Consider the following 22,044-nt stretch of genomic DNA (forward strand, 5'->3'; position numbering starts at 1 on the left):
TTGCTGTATACTATCAGTCACTTGGCACAAAACAAACAGTTCTCAAAATAAACACCTGGTAATTGTAAGTGCCTGTTGATTTCAGATATTAAGCAGATGCATTTAGCTGCATTCAGTCTGAAAACACTGCCAGTTTGCCAGTCTTTTTCATTTGTGAATTTACTTTGACTTTTCTTGTGATTGTGTCGGTCCTGTTATTACTCATGAATGACATCCTTGTTGGAAAAATAATTCTTTGGGTCACATCATTTTTTTTTCTCTTAGCACAAAACATTACTATATTGTCTTTTGGCATTTAGTGTTTCCATGGAGAAGTCTGAGACCAGCCATCTCTTTGTTTTATAAGTGGCATGCTTCTGCTGCCTGGTTTTAGAATTCTTTATGCGTAAATTCAGCAACTTCACTAGGATATGAAGATGTGTCAGATTTTATTGATTTTTTTAATGACTTTTTTTCTGGTACGTGATGAGCCCCCTTCACTCTCCAGATTGAGATCTTCCTTTATTTCAAGAAAGCTTTCTTTTACTAAACTTCTGAGTGTCCTCCCTGTGTTCTGTTCTTTTCTTCAGAACCTCCAGTGTTACATATGTTGGCTTCATCTTCATATTGGGCACCTTCTCTGGTGCTTGTCACCTCTGTTCTTTTGTGCTGTATGCTTTGTGATATTTTTCATCCTTGTGTTCCTTATAATTGACCTTGCTTTCAGCACTGTTGATTCTTTTATTACTTCAAATGTGGTTTTTGTGTTTAATGATTTCATTTCTTCTCTAGGTTCCTCCTCCTATTCATCCTAATTCCTTAAAGTATTTTCTCCACCTGTTTGTTATATACTCCCACTTTGGTCTCTGCACAGACTGTGCAGTGGTTTCTGGGTACTATTTTAAGTGAAGTTACTCTGTTGAGATATATACAGTAGTTGGCAAAGTAGTTTTATGGTTGTGAGTATGCAAAACACCAAGTTCATTCTTGTATTACTATTTGTTAATTGTATTATTATACAACTGTACACCTCTTTTTGCCCAACCCTGTGATTAGATTCTCTTTGATTTTGTTTCTTATTTTAATTGTATTTTTAGAAGTTGATGGTTCATAATCTTAGTCTAGATCAGAGAAAGAAGTGTGAGGTATCTATTTGGAGGAGAGTGATAATTCGGAAAAGTAGCAGTTCATTTTTTTTCCCTCTGAACTTCCTCTGTATTTGATAAATGTTCTCATCTGGGAGTCCAGGGAAAGGTTTAGAGTCATAGGGCTCTCTTGAATCAGGTAGTTTTCTACCTAATTGGCCTCCAAAAAGTCAACTTAGTGGGCCATTCAACACTTTTTCCTCACCTTATCTGCCTGCTGTAGTTTCCAGAATATGTATCCTAACAGACTTCAGGGGAATTGGGTGTTGGCCTTCAGTATTATTCTCCACTTGAGTGTAGATTTAGTTGTCTCTTGAAACCATTTGTTAGAACCAATTTGTTTGGTTGTGATGACTTCCCTTGTTGGATTTTATTAAATTTTGTTTTAGTTAATTTTGATCTTTCTTATTTTGCCCTCTGTACCACCTGTTGTTATGCTATCATCTTTTGGAAAAAGTTGCTTTTAATGTAATTTTCATTATCAATTTTTTTGCTTTGATTTGTTAAAGATATATGTATCATTCCAATCATTAAGTGGCTTTTAAAATCAATTCAAAAATAGTGTCTTAAGATGACTTTTGGGGGGAGGGAGGGGGGTTCAGCTGGGGTGGGGTGGAGGGATGGGGAGAAAAGGCACACAACTGTAATTGAATAACAAAAAATAAAATAAAAAGATGACTTCTGCATGGTTCTTTTCAGTGTTAAATATTGCTAATTTCATTGTTCTGTGGGTTGCGAATTCCAAAATCTAGATAAGTGGTAAACAGAACATAAATGTTCTGATTATATATTGTGATGTATGCATGCAATGTGGAGGATAATATTGCCATTAAAACTGATAATTATAAGGAACATGCATACATGCCAAGGAACATGTATAAAGGACACATGAACAAAGCGGGGGGGGGGGCAGGATTGAGACGGGGAGGTGGAGATGGCTAGAGTGGGAGGGGAGTTGTGGGGGGCAAATGGAGACAACTGTACTTGAACAACAATTTAAAAAGAAAAGATGAACAATTCAAGATTTCCTCTTTGCAACCCAAAATAAAATCAACTCTGACAGTTTTCTTCAGTCTTAATAAGTACAAAAAAACGCCACTCTCTGCATTGTAGTATATGTTTACTAGTCTGTCTCCCCCACTTGATTGTAAGCTTTATGATCACATAGACCACATCTTACTCTTTTCTTGTATTCTCAGTTGTTGGGATGGGATTTGGCGCACATAGTTACCTCAAGAAATATCTGTTGACTAAATCCAAAATAAATTAAATTGTAAACATTTTAACAGAAAACTATATGTATGATTCTAGAAAATCTGATGAATTGAATTATCAGAATCATCTGACCATTTTGTCTGCTGTGGAGACACATACTATTGCTAAGTACTTTTTATGTAGAAATTATTTAGACTCCTAAAGATCCTGTAATGTTGCCTTCATGATGTTGATGAGGAGACTGAACCCTGAAGAAGTTAAGTAACTGACTTGAGATTCCATAGCCACTCAGTGGACCAGCCAGGATATGAGCCTGGTGCTAGCCTATGCATTTGTCTCCAAATGCATGTAAGAGTGTCCTCACACAACAGTGTTCAGAAAAATCTGTATTTGTGAACATTGACAGGATAGCATCCCTGTGTAGTGCATATGTGTTTCATGAATATGTACACTTAAAGCATCGTTTGTGTTTCAACAAATAACAAGAGTTCCCAGCATTGTGGAAAGAATGACATCTATATTTCTTTGCAATAAAAAAGGACTACAGGGAACTTGTCCGAAAAATGATAATTAGGATCACATATGTTGATAAGTGAAGATGTTGCTTGATATGAAATTGAAAAATCCACATTAAAGTAGTATAATTCTATTTTGGGGTATTATACATACATGTAGAAAAAAGCCAATGAGGATAGAGTTATCTTTCCTAATGTTGTTCTTCAGCTTCTGAATATAATAGTAATACCTCTTCTTCAGTAGCAAGTGTGTGTGAGGGTTCCAGTTTCTCTTAATCCTCATCAGCAGGTTGTTGTTATAGGCTGTCTTTTTGACTATAGCTATTCTAATGGGTGTGAAGTGGTATCTTGTTGCAGGTTTGATTTGCATTTCCATAATGGCTAGTGTTGACCATCTTTTCATGTCTTTTTTTGGCTTTGGAGAAATGCTTATTGGATCTTTTGTTCAAGAGATTTTTTGCTCATTTTAAAATTGGCTTATTGATCTTTTCTATTGAGTTGCAAGTGTTTTTGCTAGTAGAACTAGATAAAAGTTCATTGACTATGATTTGCAAACACGTTCTCCCATTCTGTGGTGGATTGTCTTTTTTTTTTTTAGTTTCCTTTGTAGTGCAAAAGTTTAATTTTCACAAAGTTTAATTTACCAATTTTTTTTTTTTGCTTGTACTTTTGGTGATGACTTAGACATATTTTTTTTACAGTTTTAACTCTTACATTTAGGTTTGTGATTCCTTTTGAATTAGTTTTTGTATAAGGTGTGAGGAAAGAAAGGGGGTCCAAATCAACTTCATTCTTTTGCGTGTGCACCTTCCCTTAAGAATTTTGTAAAATCTCCATTTCTAGCCTATAGATAAATACAACTCAACAGATGCTACCTACATCTGTAAGAGTAGGAAAGATATGGGTGGTTCCAAAGGAAATGATGTAATAATGTATTTATTTATTTATTTTAATATATTTATTGATTATGCTATTACAGTTGTCCCAATTCCCCCCCCTTCACTCCATCCTGCCCACCCCCTCCCTCCCATAATGTACAATTTACAAAGAAGTTTTTATTGCTGTAAATATTTAACATATATATTTGGGATGTACATAGATAGCAATATTGTTTTTAAAACAAGCTTTGTTAAGGAAGTCCAAGAGCTGCATCTTTCATTTATCTGTTAGTTTGAAAAGTTTTGGTTTTAGCTGTTAACAAAAGAGTTAATTTTATATCATTTGTTTATAATAAATACAAGTGCAGGTGTATTATATGGCATTGTTGGTGATGAGATTGTTTTCAGGTGGTGAATATATTGGTAAAAGTTAGAAACAAATACTAAGTACTCTACAGTATAATTTGCACAACAGTTAAATTCCTAGAATTCAGCATATTGTATTAAGCAAATTAGGTCCTAGGCTCAGCTAATTATATAAGCTGATTTTTTTAGACGTGGGACAGTTCTTTGAGAAATGTCCTATGTATAGTAGGCATCCCTGGTCCCCTTTCACTGTCAATGGACGCTTTATCTAGAGCAGTGCTGTCCAGTGAGCTGTGTATGCAATTTTAAATTTTCTAGTAGCCAACATCTGGAATTAATTTTAATAATACACACTACTTAACCCATTATGTCAAAAATAGTTCATTTTGTAATCAGTATAAAATACTAATGTGCTTGTTTAAATTCTTTTTGTACCTGTGTGTATTTTGCAAATAGAGCAAATCTCAATTTAGAGTAGCCACGTTTCTAGTGCTCAGTAGCTATATATGCCTAGTGGCTATCATTTGGATAGCACAGATCTAGAGGGAGTAACTCAACTACGGGGGACTATCAACTGCAAACCTGTTGACACATCATCTTACCTATTCCACCCCCTCACCCCCACCCCCAGATCTATACTCTGGTTACCACAACATTTGCTTTTCACCACCATTAGCTCATATATGACTGATAAATTGGAGAATGACATCAATATAAACAGAAGTTGTGTTTGTTCATACATGAAATTTTTTCTAGGCATGGAGGTTCAGAATAGTAGGAGTAGGGTTAAACCATCATGTAGAAGAAAAAACCTCAACCAGCTGCTGCATAGGCAAGACACCTAAAGAAAATTTAAGCCTGCTCTCTAGCCTTGCATGGCTGCCTCTCTGGCAAGCTACATTCATTTATCAGTTTTAGTAGTTTTTGGTGGAAACCTGAGTTTTCTGTATACATTTTCATGTCATCTGCAAATAATGACAGTTTTAGGTTCTTCCTTTTCAATTTGGATGCCTTTTATTTCTTCTTGTCTAATAGTTGTGGCGAGGATTTCCAGTACTATGTTGAATAAGAGTTGTGAAAGTGAATGTCCATGCTTGTAGATTTTGCAAATCGGGTATGTTGCTGGCTCTGGGTTTGTCATATGTATCCTTTATTACATTGAGGTATGTCCCCCTATTCCCACTGTGCTGAGAGAGGTTTCTGTCATAAATGGGTGCTGGATTTTATCAAATGCTTTTTTGTCTATTGATAGGATAGTGTGGTTTCTATCCTTCATTTTGTTTATGTGGTGTATCACATTTACTGATTGGCAGATTTTGTACCAATCTTGCATCCTTGGAATAAATCACACTTGACCATGATGTATGATCTTTTTAATACAGTGCTGGATCTGGTTCCCTAATATGTTATTGAGAATTTTGGCATCTGTATTCATCAGAGCTATTGGCCTATAATTTTTTTTTCTTTTACTATCTTTATCTGGTTTTGGAATTAGGATAATGCTGGCCTCATAAAATGAGCTTGGGAGTCTTCCCTGCTCTTGAGTATTTTGGAATAGTTTGAGCAAGATAGGTGTTGGTTCTTCTCTGAATGTTTGGTAAAATCTATCTTTTGATTTCTCCTTTGATCTCATGGTTAACCCATCAGATATTTTTGTGTGTTTTTCAGTTTTTTTGTGATTAATTCCAGTTTCATGGTATTATGGTTAGAGAAGATGCTTGATGTGATTTAAGTCTTCTTACATATATTGAGACTTGTTTTGTGTGATAACATGAGATCTATCCTAGAAAATATTCCATGTGCACTCGAAAAGAATGTATATGAAATCTGTCTGGAAAAAGTCCAGCTGTTGTTAATATGATGAGAAGGGTTTGCATAACATCATTATAACCTGGCCACCAAGGAAAGTGGACTGGAATTCACATGTGTGAACAGTGACCACTTCACTGTACTAGTTAGTGGAGGTGATATTCACTGTAGAATGAGCATGTGTACCCTGTGGCCATCACATTCAAAATGACTGAGCAAGTAGAGAAGCGAATCTGCATTGAATTTTGTGTTAAGCTTGAACATTCCTCTCTGGAAACTATTCATGTGATTTACAAGGCCACAGCTATGGGCAACTTGGTGATTGGCAGTTTCATCACAAAGATACCCACTCACGCATCATGTCTTATGCAGGTTTTTTTTGTGAAACATAAAATCACCCAGGTGACTCAGGCCCCCTGCAACTTCTGGCTTTTCCCAAAACTAAAATCACATTTGAAAGGGAAGAGATTTCTGACCATCAGTGAGATTCAGGAAAATACGACAGGGCAGCTGATGGCAATTGGGAGAACTGTGAGAGACCCCAAGGTACCTACTATGAAGGGGACTGGAGCATCACTGTCCTATGTACAGTGTTTTTTGTATGTTCTTAAATGTCTCTTTTGTATTACATGCCTGGATATTTTCTGGAGAGACCTCATATGTGCTGCTTTGGATTGAAGTGCTCTGAAGATACCAATTAAATCCATCTGATTCAGTGTGTCATTTAAGACCATTGTTTCCTTCTTGATTTTCTGTCTGGAAGATCTATCCCTTGATGTCAATTGGTTGTTGCAGTTTTTATACTATGACTTTATTAATATCAATCTCTCCATTTCTGCCTATCAAGATTTGCTTTCCATATTTAGGTGCTCCTAATGTTTAGAAGGGTTATATCCTCTAGTTGGATTGCTTCCTTAATCATTATGTAGTGTCCTTTGTCTCTTACTGTAGCCTTGATTTTAAAGTCTATTTCCTCATATATAAGTATTGCTACCCCATGTTTTTTTCTTTCCATTTCCATGAAAGGTCTTTTTCGATTCCTTTAAGTCTGTTTGCATCTTTTGTTCTGAGGTAGTTCTCTTGTAGACAGCATATATACGGGTCTTGTTTTCTTTTCTTTTTTTTTTTTTTTAATTTTTATTGTTATTCAATTACAGTTGTATGCCTTTTCTCCCCTTCCCTCCACCCCACCCCAGCTGAACCCACCTCCCTCCCCCACCTCCACCATCCCCCCCGATTTTGTCCATGTGTCCTTTATAATAGTTCCTGCAATCCCCTCTTCCCACTGTCCCCACCCCACTCCCCCTTGGCCACTGCTAGACTGTTACCAACCTCAATGTCTCTGGTTGTATTTTGTTTGCTTTTTTCTTCTATTGATTATGTTCCAGTTAAAGGTGAGATCATATAGTATTTGTCCCTCACCACCTGGCTTATTTCACTTAGCATAATGCTCTCCAGTTCCATCCATACTGTTGCAAAGGGTATAAGCTCCTTCTTTCTCTCTGCTGCATAGAATTCCATTGTGTAAATATACCATAGTTTTTGGATCCACTCGTTTGCTGATGGGCACTTAGGTTGCTTCCAGTACTTGGCTATTGTAAATTGTGCTCCTATGAACACTGGGGTGCACAGGTTCTTTTGGATTGGTGTTTCAGGGTTCTTAGGGTATAATCCCAGCAGCAGAATTGCTGGGTCAAAGGGCAGTTCCATATTTAGTTTTCTGAGGAAATTCCATACTGTTTTCCACAGTGGCCTCACCAGTCTGCATTCCCACCAACAGTGCACTAGGGTTCCCTTTTCTCCGCATCCTCTCCAACATTTGTTTGTGGATTTGTTTATGTTGGCCACTCTGGCTGGTGTGAGATGGTACTTCATTGTGGCTTTAATTTGCATCTCTCTGATGGCTAGTGATGCTGAGCATCTTTTCATATGTCTCTGGGCCCTCTGTATGTCTTCCTTGGAGAAGTGTCTGTTCAAGTCCTTTGCCCATTTTTTAATTGGGTTGTTTGTCTTCCTGGAGTGCAGTCGTGTGAGTTCTTTATATATTTTGGAGATCAGGCCCTTGTCTGAGGTATCATTGGCAAATATGTTTTCCCATACTGTTGGTTCTCTGTAATTTGGTGCTGTTTTCTTTAGCCTTGCAGAAGCTTTTTATTTTGATGAGGTCCCATTTGTTGATTCTTTCCTTTATGTCCCTTGCTTTAGGGGATGTGTCTGTGAGGATGTTGCTGCATGGAATGTCTTGAGATTTTCCAGCCAATGTTTTCCTCGAGGACTTTTATGGTGTTACAACTAATATTTAAGTATTTTATCCATCTTGAGTTTATTTTTGTGTATGGCGTAAGTTAGTGATCGAGTTTCATTTTTTTGCACGTAGCTGTCCAGATCTCCCAACACCATCTGTTGAAGAGGCTGTTTTTGCTCCATTTTATGCTCCTGCCTCCTTTGTCAAATATTAATTGACCGTAAAGACTTGAGTTTATTTCTGGGCTCTCTCTGTTCTGTTCCATTGGTCTATGTGCCTGTTTTATGCCAGTACCAGGCTGTTTTGATTACCGTGGCCTTGTAATACAGTTTGATATCAGGTATTGTGATCCCTCCTGCTTTTTTGTTCTTTCTCAAAATTGCTGCAGCTATTCGGGGTCGTTTATGGTTCCATATAAATTTCTTAAATTTCTTAAATTTCTAAATGTTCGTTCTATATCTGTGAAATATGTCATGGGTACTCTAATAGGGATTGCATTGAATCTATAAGTTGCTTTGGGAGTATGGCCATTTTGATGATGTTAATTCTTCCAATCCATGAGCATGGTACATGCTTCCATTTGTTTGTGTCTTCCTTAATTTCTTTCTTCAATGTTGTGTAGTTTTCCGAGTACAGGTCTTTAACCTCCTTGGTTAGGTTTATTCCTAGGTACTTTATTTTTCTTGTTGCTATATCAAATGGGATTTTTTTCCTGATTTCTGTTTCTGCAGTTTCGTTGTTGGTGTACAGGAATGCCTTTGATTTCTGAGTGTTGACTTTGTATCCAGCTGTTTCGCCAAATTCATTTATTAGGTCGAGTAGTTTTTTGGTGGAGTCTATAGGATTTTCCATGTACACTATCATATCATCTGCAAACAGTGACAGTTTCATTTCCTCCTTTCCAATTTGGATGCCTTTTCTTGCTTTTTCTTGTCTGATTGCTGTGGCTAGGACTTCCAATACTATGTTGAATAGGAGTGGTGAGAGAGGGCATCCTTGTCTTGTTCCTGATCTTAGTGGGAAAGCTCTAAGTTTTTGTCCATTGAGTATGATGTTGGCTGTAGGTCTCTCATATATGGCCTTTATTATGTTGAGGAATGCTTCCTCTGTTCCCACTTTGCTGAGTGTTTTTATCAGAAATGGGTGCTGTATCTTATCAAATGCTTTTTCCCCATCTGTTGATATGATCATGTGATTTTTGTCTTTGCTGTTGTTGATGTGATGTATTATGTTTATTGATTTGTGAATATTGTACCATCCTTGCATCCCTGGGATGAATCCCACTTGGTCATGGTGTATGATCTTTTTAATGTATTGCTGGATGCGGTTTGCCAATATTTTGTTGAGAATTTTAGCGTCTGTGTTCATCAGCGATATTGGCCTGACGTTTTCTCTCTCCGTTGTGTCTTTATCTGGTTTTGGGATTGGGATGACGCTGGCTTCATAAAAAGAGTTTGGGAGTCTTCCATCAGTTTGGAATTTTTGGAAGTCTGTGAAGGATAGGGGTTAGTTAGCTCTTCCTTAAATGCTTTGTAGAATTCTCTTGTGAAACCATCTGGTCCAGGGCTTTTGTGTGTTGGGAGTTTTTTGATGACTGCTTCAATTTCCTCTGCTGTTATTGGTCCGTTAAGGTTTTCTGCTTCTTCTTCATTCAGTTTTGGAAGATTATATTTTTCTAGAAATGTGTCCATTTCACCTAGGTTTTCAAATTTCTTGGCATATAGTTCTTCGTAGTAATTTCTTACAATCCTTTGTATTTCTGTGGTATCAGTTGTAATCTCTCCTCTTTCATTTCTAATTGTGTTTATTTGGATCCTCTCTCTTTTTTTCTTGATGAACCTACTTAAAGGCTTGTCGATTTTGTTTATCTTTTCAAAGAACCTGCTCCTGGATTCATTGATCCTTAGAATTGTGCTTTTAGTCTCTATGTCATTTAGTTCTGCTCTGATCTTGGTTATTTCCTTCCTTCTGCTTGCTCTGGGCTGTCTTTGTTGTTGTTCCTCGAGTTCTTGTAGACGTAGGGTTAGGTTGTTTGTTTGAAATGTTTCTATCTTCTTAAGGTAGGCCTGTATTGGTATGAACTTCCCTCTCAGGACTGCCTTTGCTGTGTCCCATAGGTTTTGGGTTGTTGTGAGTTCATTTTCATTTGTTTCCAGAAAGTTTTTGATTTCTTCCCTAATCTCGTTCTTGACCCATTCATTGTTTAATAGCATGCTATTCAGTCTCCATGATTTTGAGGGTTTTGGGTTTTTTCCTTTGGGGTTGGTTTCTAGTTTCAGTCTCTTGTGGTCAGAGAAAATGCTTGATATGATTTCAAGTTTCTTGAATTTGTTGAGGCTTGCTTTGTGTCCTATCATGTGGTCTATCTTTGAGAAAGTTCCATGTCCACTTGAAAAGAATGTATATTTTGCTTCTTTGGGATGAAAAGCTCTATATGTATCAGTTAAGTCCATTTCCTCTAGGGTATTGTTAAGTGACACAATATCCTTGTTGATATTTTGTTTGGAAGACCTGTCCATTTTTGACAGTGGCGTGTTAAAGTCCCCTACCATAATTGTGTTGCTGTCAATATCTTTCTTGAAGTCCTCCAAGATTTTCTTAATGTATTTGGGTGCTCCTATGTTGGATGCATATATATTTACAATGTTGATGTCTTCTTGGTGGATTCTTCCTTTGAGTATTATGAAGTGACCTTCTGGGTCTCTCTCTATGGCCCTTCTTTTGAAGTCTATTTTGTCTGATATGAGTATTGCTACCTCTGCTTTTTTTCCTGTCCATTTGCTTGGAAAATTTGTTTCCAGCCCTTCACTTTCAGTCTGTGTAGGTCTTTTGTCCTGAGATGGGTCTCTTGTAGGCAGCATATGTGTGGGTCATGTTTTCTTATCATTCAGCTATTCTATGTCTTTTAATTGGAGCATTTAATCCATTTACGTTTAAGGTTATTATCGACAGGTAGTTATTCATTGTCTTTATTCCTACATGTGTTCCTCTCTCTTTCTCTTTTCCTTCCTTTCCTTAAAGCACTCCCTTTAGCATCTCTTGCAGAGCTGGTTTGGTGGAAGCGTATTCTTTTAGACTTCTTTTGTCTGGGAAACTCCTTATTTGGCCTTCTATTTTGATTGAGAGCCTTGCTGGGTAAAGTAGTCTTGGTTGCAGGCCTCTGGTTCTCATTACTTGGAATATTTTTTGCCATTCTCTTTTGTCTTGGAGCGTTTCCATTGAGAAGTCAGTTGCTAACCTTTTGGGGCTCCCTTGTACGTTACTTCCTTTTTCTCCTTTGCTGCCTTTAAGATCCTCTCTTTGTCTTGGAAATTTGCCATTTTAATTATGATGTGTCTTGCAGTCGGTCTCTTTAGGTTCCTCTTGCTTGGGACTCTGTGTTTCCTGGATTTGGGTGACTTTCTCTCTCATCAGATTAGGGATATTTTCCATCATTACTTTTTCAAACAGGTTTTCTATCCCTTGCTCTTCTTCTTCTCCTTCTGGTATTCCTATTACACGGATATTGTTACGTTTCATGTTGTCCTGCATTTCCCTTATTGCCTCTTCATTCTTTCTGAGCCTGTTTTCCTTTTCTTGCTCTTTCTGGGTGTTTTTTTCTACTTTGTCCTCCAGCTCGCTGATCCGTTCCTCTGCTTCATCAAGTCTGCTGTTCATTCCTTCTGCTGTGTTCTTCAATTCAGAAATTGTATTCTTCATTTTCTCTTGGCTCTTGTTGATAGTTTCTATTTCCTTTTTCATGTTGATATAGTTTGCAGTGAGTTCATTGTAGTTTCCCTGTAGTTTCTGGTAGTTCTCTTTGAGCTCAGAGAGCTCAGTGAGCTTCCTGATGACCATTGCTTTGAACTCAGTATCTGATAGTTGACTTGCCTCTTTTTCAGTGAGCATTCTTTCTGAGGCTTCCTCCTTTCCTTTCATTTGGGAATTGTTTCTTTGTCTTCCCATTGTTTGTGAGACTCTTCTTGTTATCCTCTGCTTCTTAAATTGATCTATTCTGACTCCCTGGGTTTATGGTATGAACTTCTATGGTAGAATGCCAATGGGATTCAGTGGTGCTGTCTCCTTAATCTCCTGTGCTCACTGGTCTTGAGCTGACGTTTATGGGTGTAACACGGTCTAACTCTGGTCTTTTCAGCACTCCAGGTTTTCTTGTCTCACCTGTGGGAAAAAGAGAAAGGGGGGAAGAAAAAAAAAAGAAGGGAAGGAGGGGAAAAGGAAATAGAAAAGGAAAGGAAGGAAGGAAGAGGGAATAAAGAAAGATCGGAGGCAAGATAAGAAGGAATTTTAACAAAAATTAAAACAAAGGAATAAATAAAAGAAGGCAGGAAGAAGGCATAAAAAGGGTAAATGATGGGAGGTAGAAGGAATGAAAAAAAAAAAGAAAGGAAGAAGGAATTCAGGGGGAAAGAAGGAAAGGAAAAAAAAAAAAAAGTCTTCTGCTGGCTTTAAACCGGTCAAGTTAGTTCTGCTGGTCGTCCTGTCTGTGGAATGGGAGGGGGTGGTTGGAAGGATTGGTTTCACTTTTCTCCCTTCCTGGGCCACACTCTTCGCTGCTGTTCAGCCTGCAGTCCAGTTCCTCATGGTCCTTCTGCCCCCCAGTAGGCCTTTAGTTCACCAGTTGTGCTGTCCTGGAGTTGCACCAGTTAGGGGCAACTCACAGTCTACCTTCTTGCTCTTTGCTGTCTTAGATGCTGGGGGCACTGGGTGCTGCTATGGGGTAGTTCAGCCCCCTACTGGGTTGAGTCTTTCCGGGGAATGCAGTCTCCCCTAGCCCTGCAGCTCCCCTCTGCTGGGTGTTGTGCCTTAGTCCTAGAGAGCCAGTAGGCCCTGCAGGGCTGTGCGCAAGTGTTAGGTAGGTGTTGTAGATGTGGTCCCTGGCAGGTAGCCAGGCCGTTGATCAGCCAATCCGGCCGTTTTGGGCTTGGGTCGCGTGCAGCCGGCCAATTGCTTTGGGCTTGAGTCTCTCGGGCGGGCAGGGCCGCTTTGGGACTGAGTCATGCGGAGCTCAGCTCGGGTCCGCTCTTTTGGGCCTGTGGGTGGAGCAGCTAGCCTCTGCTCCAGATGCTCTCCCACCTGAGGTTTCAGGTGTGGGCGCCCCGCCGGGGTTTCAGGTGTGGGCCCCCAGTCCGCTAATCTGGGTGCCGGCAACCGGGCTTCAGGTGAGCGCCTGGGCTGCTTATCCCGCATTCACAGTCCAGGGGCGGAGTGGGGAGGGGCGCCAGAGGCCTTGGCTGCTGCCAGAGTTCTCTAACTAGCCCCTGAGTGCCTCTATTTTCTTTTTCTTTTTGAGAAATTCTTCCTATTCAAGCCCCCCTGGTCCAAAGAAGCACCTGGCTGCTCACAGCTCAGCCTGGCTCTCTCCCAAGAATCCTGCAGCAGCCCCTGTGCCCGGGCTGGGGCTTCTGCCGCCCTTGTCCCCGTGCGGGTCCCGGTCCCGGGGACCTTATTGTCCTTAAGCACTCTTCTTACCGTCAGATCTTTCATTGTCCTCTATCTTTGGTCTCTGATCTTCATATATGCTGGAATACTGTTGGCTGTTTGCTCTGCTCCTCAGATCAGCTAGGTATTTCCCTGGCGCTGAGGGGAAGTGGATTCCGCTCCCACCTATGTTGCCGCCATCTTGGGGTCTTGTTTTCTTATCCATTCAGCTACCCTGTGTCTTTTGATTTGACCATTTTATTTACTATTTACTCTTGAAGTGATTATTAAGGTGTACTTATTGCCATTTTATTCTTTTCATTATGTTCTTCTGTTTTTTTTCCCCTCCTCACCCCTCTCCCCTCCCTCCTTTTCCCTTTCTCTGTCCTTCCCCTTGCCTTTTCCCACTCCCCTCCTCCTCTTCTAGCAGACCCTTCAAGATTTCTTGTAATACTGGCCTGGTGGTAACAAAGTTCTTTAGCTTTTTCTTGTCTGGGAAGCTCTTTGTTTCTCCTATTTTTAAATGAGAGCCATGCTGGTTAAAGTATTCTTTGTTGTAAGTTTTTGCTTTTTATCACTTTGAATATTTCATGTCAATCTCTTCTGGCCTGAAGTATTTCTGTTGATGACAGAAATCAGATGACAGTCATCAGATGACAGTCTTATGGGATCTCCCCTGTAGGTAACTAACTGCCTTCCTCTTGCTGCTTTTAAGATTCTCTCTTTGTCTTTAACCTTTGTCATTTTAATTATGATGTGTCCTGGTGTGCATCTCTTCGGTTTCATCTTGTTTGGGACTCTGTGCTTGGGTGTCCTGACTTGTGTGTCTTTTCCCTTTGGCCAGGTTAGAGAAGTTTATGGTCATTATTTCTTCATATAAGTTCTTGATCCCCATGCTTTCTCTCTTCTCCTTCTGGTACCTTTATGATGAGGATCTTGCTATGCTTCATGTTGTTCCAAAGGTCCCTTAAGCTATCCACATTTTTAAAAATTCTTTTTTCTTATTGCTGCTCTGATGGTGTATTTGTTTTTACCTTGTCTTCCAAGTTGCTGATTTGATCCTCTGCTTTATCCACCCTGTTTATTCCTTCCAGTGCATTTGTCATTTCAGATATTTATATCTTTGTTTCTGACTGATGACTTTTCATGCTTTCTATGTCCTTTTTCATTCTGTTGAGCATTCTTATAACCATTACTTTCAACACTATGATAAATTGCTTATCTCCATTTCATTTAGCTCTTTTTCTGGATATTTCTCCTGTCCTTTCATTTGGGGCCTGTTTGTCTCCCCATTTTGGCTGCCTCTTTGTGTTTGTTTCTATATATTAGGTGGATCTGCTATGACTCCCAGTCCTAGTGGGATGGCCTTAATAGTAGGTGTCCTGTGGGATCCAGTGTTGTAGTTTCCTTGATCCCTTGAGCTGAGTGCTCCAGGAAAGTCCTTTGTGTGGGTTATGCGAGTCCTCCTGTTGTAATTGAGCCTTGTTTGCTGTTGGCTCATTTGTGTGTGGGATTGACCCTCAGTTTTGGCTGACTATGAGGTTCAGTTTGCAACACAATGTGCAAGCTGTTATGCAGGTGCTGATGACGTGGAGCAGAATTTGCCTCATCAGGGTTTGGTGCCTGCCATGATCTCCCTGTGGATATGCAGCTTGTGAAGCTTACTGGATCCTGTTTTGATGTTGTCTGAAGCTGGCCTCTAGTTGTGTTGGTTCTGGGCCTCTTGGGAGGTAGTCTGGTGCAGGGCTGTGTCAGACGTTGCTTGTGATTCTCCCTGGGTAACCTGTTTGGAGCTATAAGTGATCACAGTTTGTGGCTGCCCCTCTGATGCGTGTGGGAAGGACCACACTGTGCACCAAGGCTGGCTTTACTAGCACAGGTTCCGGAGGCAGGTCAGCAAAAGTTCCAGGCATGTTGAGATCTGCCTCTGCCTGCACGCTGCCTGTTAGACTCAGTCACTGAAATTGCATCCGTTGGTACTCAAGTTGTATGAGGTAGGTTCATAGTGAGTCACCAGGTAGGGGTGAGTGGTATTCAAGACTTAATTTCTAAGTCTGTGGATCTGGTAGTGAATTCTGATTTGATGTCATGTTTTGAGTAAGGACACTTACTCAAATGCCATAATATTTTACCCCTAGGAGATTGAAGAGTATTGTTTTATCTTTTGAAAAGCTGTGGTTGCATTTCCCAGCCTTGTTGGATCGCTTAAAATTGTGTATACCTTTTACTTTGCCTCTCTTTTCCAAGATCCTTTTTCTAAATGGGAGGGAAGTCTAATCGATTAATTCCCATTTTTGCTGAGTCAGGTATCTTTCATGTTTCATTACTCCCCCCATTCCCCCCTGCCCCCAATTTCCCAGGGTACTCACCTAGGGCTCCATTTTACTCAAACTGTGGATTATATCCTTCTTAACCTCATGATCCAGCTTCTGAAGTTTACAGGATGCTAAGTAGGAATTACTCTGCCTTTTAAATATTGAAGATCCTGTCAGGGAAAAGATCATAGTATTCCTTTTTTGGAAGCCTCTACGACTGCTTAAGCAGTCCTAACTAATTTCTTAAGGTTGGTTTAAATGCGTATCAATTAAAACCAATTTTATTACACTTACATGCAAATACTACTTTTCTCAAGATATTTTCTTTTTCTTTAAAGTAGTGGCCTTGCCTTGGTCAGGTGGCTCATTTGATTGGAGCATTGTCCTGTACACCAGAAGGTTGCAGGTTTGATTCCCAGTCAGGCTAGGGTATGGGTTCAATCCCTGGTTGGGGCATGTATGGGAGGCAGCCAATTAATATGTCTGTCTCTGTCTCTCTTTCTCTCCCCCTCTCCCCCCCCCCCCCACCAAATCAAGAAACATATTGTCAGGTGAGGATCTGTTTTTTAAAAATCTATAAAAAATGAAGTAGCAGGCTTTTTTTTTTTTGTATAACATACAGAGAGCATAAAGGGTACGGACCATATATGAACAGCTTTTGCTTCTGTTACTTGATTAGGTCAAACAGCTTCCATGAGACTCTCCCCCTGCATATATATTATCTTCATTTGTGTACTTCAGTAATCACTGAATTTAAGTATTAAAATTTTGAGTTGAAGTTTTTATGCGTGGCTCTATTCTACCAACCACTTACTCTTTCTCTCAGCCTTAGACTCTACGTTATATTTAATACTACTTAGTAAAAAAAAAACTTGAGTTCTTATCCTGGAACACAAAGTGATCATGGGGTAGAATGCAAAACATCATGTGCATTTTTAAGATAAAACGGGATTTCAAAGAATCTGTGTTGTAGCACTTTATAGGTGTGGCTCTGGAAGACCATAACTACCATCATCATTACTCTTATCCGGGGGGAGGGTGTGCATAATCACTTTGCTTGTGTATTCCTTCAGTTTAGAGAGAACTACATGAAAAAATTAAACAGCTCAAATATCTCAAAAATGATCTGGGAAATAGTGTAAATTGTAGCTTATATTATAGAGAATTAGCTTTGCTTAGCTAATTGAAGTCATGTTATTCAGGTGCAGATCTGCCTGTCTTTAGTTCTTAAGAACATTCATCTAATTGGAATCTAGAGGCAAAATTCTATTGCCTCTGTTTTCATAATATACTTTCTATAAAACTTCTTTTACTTAGTTTTGGCATCTGTTTAAAGATGTCACTTTATTCTTACTTTTTTACTAACTATCTGTATCTTACTTAATTTTGGTCCTTTTTAAAGTTTCAGTTGTTAGCTTTGCTAATTGGTTTAGATAAGTCTATTTCATGGAGTGCGGCATCTAGTCTCTATTCAAAAAGCTCCTTCTGTCTCTGAAAATGATTTCCCTGTGAACATCCGATTCAGTTGTCTCTTGACTCTTAAAGTGTTAGGCTAGTGTGCCTTGATGCTGAATGTTTTTTGATTTGTTAGAGTATGCCCTCTGAAAACACATATATTAGAGCTAAAAACTGTCTAGTGAATGTCTGTTAGGTTGATGAAACACATACCATTTCTTCAGAGGTAAGATCTTAATTGGGTGCTTGTCAGTTTTTAAATTTTTGTTACACTAAAGTTGAGTGAATTCCTGGATCTTACCTCTTGAAAGAACTTCATTCCTAAGCATACCTCATATTTATAGAGTATCTATCATGCCTTTTAACAAATCTGTAATGTGGTACTTTTACTTCATAGATTTAAGTTACTTCATGGAACTTTTTACTCAAGAATGTATGCAAGCAAATGTTGGAATCTAACCCAGTCTTCTAAATCGATCACTCTGGGGTTCATTTAAGTCAGTAAGACTGGCTTTTTTCCCTTCATTATTGCTGACATATTTATGAACATTATTGTGGCAACCTCAACTCTACTGATATTAAAAAAATATGATATTCTAGTGGTCCATATTACTAGTTCTCTTTATTTTTATTCACCTATGTAATAAAAATTTATGAGTAACATCTGAAAAGTACATATTTCCACATAGGTCTAAGATGTTCTTTAAGACTTGGAGTATCATTTTTTCTTTGTAACTGAGTGTGCTGGGGTCCTCTGACCACCCCAGGGTTTGGTGATTGTCTAAGAGGACTCATAGGACCCAGTATATAGTCATTATCATGGCTATGATTTATAACTGTGAAAGGATGCAAAGCATAATTAAAGAGAAAGGGGTATGTGGGGCAAAATCTAGAGGAAACCAGATGCAAGCTTCCAAGAATCTTCTCCTGGTAGAGTTACACAGGACATGCTTTATTCCTCTACCCATCAATTGTGACAAACTTGTAAAAATTAGTTACCAGGGAAGCTTATTAGAAATTTAGTACCAAAGCCTTTTTTTGGATTTGGCTTATTATGTAGGCACCTCTGCCTAGCCTATACCAAAAGTCTGGATTCTCAGTGGGCAAGCAGGTGTTAGACATAAATTGTATTGGTACATTGAGCAACTCTCATAGTTACTCTGTGGGAATGCTCCTGAAATCTAGGTTCCCACATGCCAGCCAAGGGCATGTTGTGCAGGCAAGCTTTTCTGAGAATAGCAGTCTTAAACCTGCCATGTTAACTTTTCTTCCTACTAAGCTTATTCTTTATTTTTTCGTTTATTTTTAGAGAGAGGGGAAAGGAGAGAGAGATCTAAAACCTTAATTATAATCAACTTCTGTCTGTCCCAGTTCACCTTTTTTATCCTTTTAGGGATTTTTTGTTGATTAAAATAGTTAAAGGAGTTCTTACTCATTTATAGTCATAATAACTGGTTCCGATCGCTAATTTCTGGACCATTTAAGTTGTTCTTCCCTCTTCCAGTTTGTGTTCATGGTAGTGTAGCCTCCATACTATTGCCAGCTCAGATTTAAAAACAACAAGAAACAGTTGAATTTTGTTAACCTTGATGCTGAAAAATAAACATATGGAATGAATTCAAATGCAATTAGACTTGCGGTAAACCTTTTTGTATCTTTAATCAATGTTTTTGCAAGCCTGGATTTTTATACTTTGGCTTTTCTTAAGACAGTAAAAGCTGTCATCCATGATGATCTCTCTGATGTATAGGTTACTCATAAAATGTATGAGTGATTTATATTTCAGCATTTTTTAGATAGAGTTGGTCCTGTTATTAGAAAACATGATGACATTTTTATCATCTTGAAAGCAAGTACCTTCTGTGAGACTTAACTTTTTGAAAACTTGATACTGTTTTAGTTGAAAAATTGGTGAAACTATTTAAGAAACTGAAAAAATATTGCAAAGACATACTGGATAATTGTGAATTTCTGGTCTGTATTAGCTGGATTTCTCTACATATGTTGTGTTTCTGTCTTTCCCTAATAAAACTTTTAAAAATCCCTGCAAGTTGCTAGAAATGATATAGATGATGTTTTGCTCATCTAGTTATATGTAACATTGTTCCATAGGATATTAGCCATGTACCATATGTACTCTTAAGCCACATCTTTAGTAGGCTCACAAATACTTTATATATTAATAAGTATGAATATGTGTGCATTCCTGATGCTTATGTAAAATGATTTAGGGATTTATGTAAGATATATGATTAAAAAACAATTTAAATTAAACCTTAAATAAAACTTATAATTTACTTTACTTTTTATCTTTTTAAGGGACCAGTTACTCTCCACAAGAAAATTCACACAACCACAGTGGTCTTCATAGCTCAAATTCACATTCTTCTAATCCAAGCAATAATCCAAGCAAAACTTCAGATGCAGTAAGTATATAACCAGACGCAGCTTTTTTAAATGTATTGTCCCCAGAAAACCCCTCACACCAAGTCTTGTTAAGTTTAATGTCTTTAAAATATTTTTGTAAAATGTAAGGTAATGTTTTCTTCATGTATTTGGAACTACTGAGCTAACCTTACTATAATTGAGGATAGTGTGAAGACATCAACATGATATTATTTGGTCAGCATTCCTATACAGAGCAAAATTTTACCATTGAGATATCTGAGATACAAAGGGCCTCAGATTGTGAAACTTCTGTAACGTGGTTTAACTTGAGCTGCTCTTTTCCATATTATATAAACTTCTTATATATTTATTGAGGGTCTGCTATGTATTATACATATAGTGTTAGACACTAGTTATATAAAAGTCCCTGTCCTAATACATTTCTTCAGTAAAAATGTAATAAGGTTTCTATTTGCTAAGCATGTGCCAGGTTGTAAATACACACATCTAAGAAAATGTGGCTCATCTTAGAGGAAATTTGGGGCTGTGGTGGAGACTGAAAACAAACAATTAAAACAGTGCATGTTAAAGTTGATTTGGGAGCACTCAAGATGGGGATGGAATCCCAGCTTAAATGAGGAAGGTACTCAAGTATATGTAGTGCTACCCACAGATTGAATGTAATTTAGGTACAACAGATTGAATATAACTTAGCCAGTTAAGAGGCCTGGAATTTGTGTAACATGCAAAGGAACAGCACCTACAAAGACAGAGAGATGTGAAATAGTATAGCATGTTTGGAGAACTGCAGGATTTTTGATAATATGGCAGAATGGGAACAGTTCAGGTTACAGAGATAAGTGTGGGTCAGATCACAAAGAGTTATATATCCTTCCAAGGAATATGAATGTCATATAAAGGCAGTGGAGACGTATTGACTTAGTCAGCAAAGTAACATATTTGCAGTTTAAAACAGCCCAAGCCGGGTAGCTCAGTTGGTCAGAGTGTCATCTCAACATGCCACGGTTAGATCACCAGACAGGGCACATACAAGAATCAACCATTGAATGCATAAGTAAGTGGAATAACAAATTGACATTTCTCTTTTCCTTTCTCGGTCTCTAAAATCAATTTTTAAAAATCATGTCAGATAGCTGTGTGGAAAATACATTATAAGAAGGAATGAACAAGAAGACTATAGAAGTAAAGATTGAATCCAACAGATTTTTGTCTTGGGTATTTGGGTGATCATCATACCATACCTTAATTGGCATTGAAAGACTCTTGGTTTATTATTTGTCTCTTGTTGAAATAGTGTGGTTTGTACATTTCCATAGAAAATTGAGACATTAGTGATAATTTCATAAAAATAAATGTAGAATAGATTTAAATATGTTTAATCAGGGTGTAGTTGGGAAAACAAGTCATACTAGTTTTAACACAGATAATTTAATAACACAGAATTTCATATACAGTATTGCAGGTACTGTACAGATAGTACAGGTATTGAGAACAGAAAAAAAAAACAGAAAGGAAAACTGAGGGAACACATATGGTGATATCACCCCTTAGGGCTGAGGAACAACAGGGAGAATTTGGGGTTATCAGAACTGATTAACTTACAGGAGGAGGAGCCCTGCCGAGCTGGTGATAGTACCTTTCTCTAAGTGGTGTGGTGTAGCTAGTTCTGATTTGGGGCATATAACAGAGAGCTGGAAACTAACCTGACTGCTTAGCTTCTCATTTCTCCTGCCTTTCAGTTTTCCTCTAATGCCTACTATTGGCAGAATCTTAAAAGGAAGCCAACTGACTAAACAGAATGTAATTTGCATTATTCGAGCCCTAGCATCACAGAACAGAATTTAAAAGGGACAGTAGCTTGATAAATCTTCACAGGTGCTATCATTGAACTGCTCGTGATAAGTCATTTTCAATGAGATACACAGGATTTTAAAATGAGTGACTTTTTTTTTTTTTGGTGGAATATGGCCTCATTAATTTACAAGGTATTGCTTATCTCTAAAGTTCCATTTATCACTGATTACTGAGATTTGGTATTTGTCTGTTGTTTAGGATACAAGCAGGCCACGTAGACATTGTTTTGGTTAGAAATCCTTATTCAGGGCAAAAAATTCTGATTATTTTGATTTTTAAGAAATGGGTTAACATAGTGAAATCAGAAAGAATAAACATTTGGCATCAGATTTGGATCAGAAAGATCCAAATCATAAAGGGTGTCAGGGAATTTCATTATATGAGTAGAAACTGAAGACTGTTACCAGAATGAATTTAATGTTACGTGTTTTCAGAATCAGG

General features: G+C 38.2%; 1 protein-coding gene across 9 annotated transcripts in view; it reads left to right on the forward strand.

The window, feature by feature from the left end:
- WAC (WW domain containing adaptor with coiled-coil) overlaps window positions 1–22,044 on the forward strand; it is a 91,567-nt gene that overhangs the window by 31,595 nt on the left and 37,928 nt on the right. For all 9 annotated transcript variants that reach the window (XM_024573797.3, XM_053923415.2, XM_053923413.2 and 6 more), the window contains exon 4: window positions 19,660–19,766. In XM_024573797.3, the coding sequence (XP_024429565.1) occupies window positions 19,660–19,766 (107 nt within the window). The remainder of the gene's footprint in view (window positions 1–19,659; window positions 19,767–22,044) is intronic.

This window comes from Desmodus rotundus, chromosome 4 (genome assembly GCF_022682495.2).
Source record: "Desmodus rotundus isolate HL8 chromosome 4, HLdesRot8A.1, whole genome shotgun sequence".
Classification (NCBI taxonomy): Eukaryota; Metazoa; Chordata; class Mammalia; order Chiroptera; family Phyllostomidae; genus Desmodus; species Desmodus rotundus.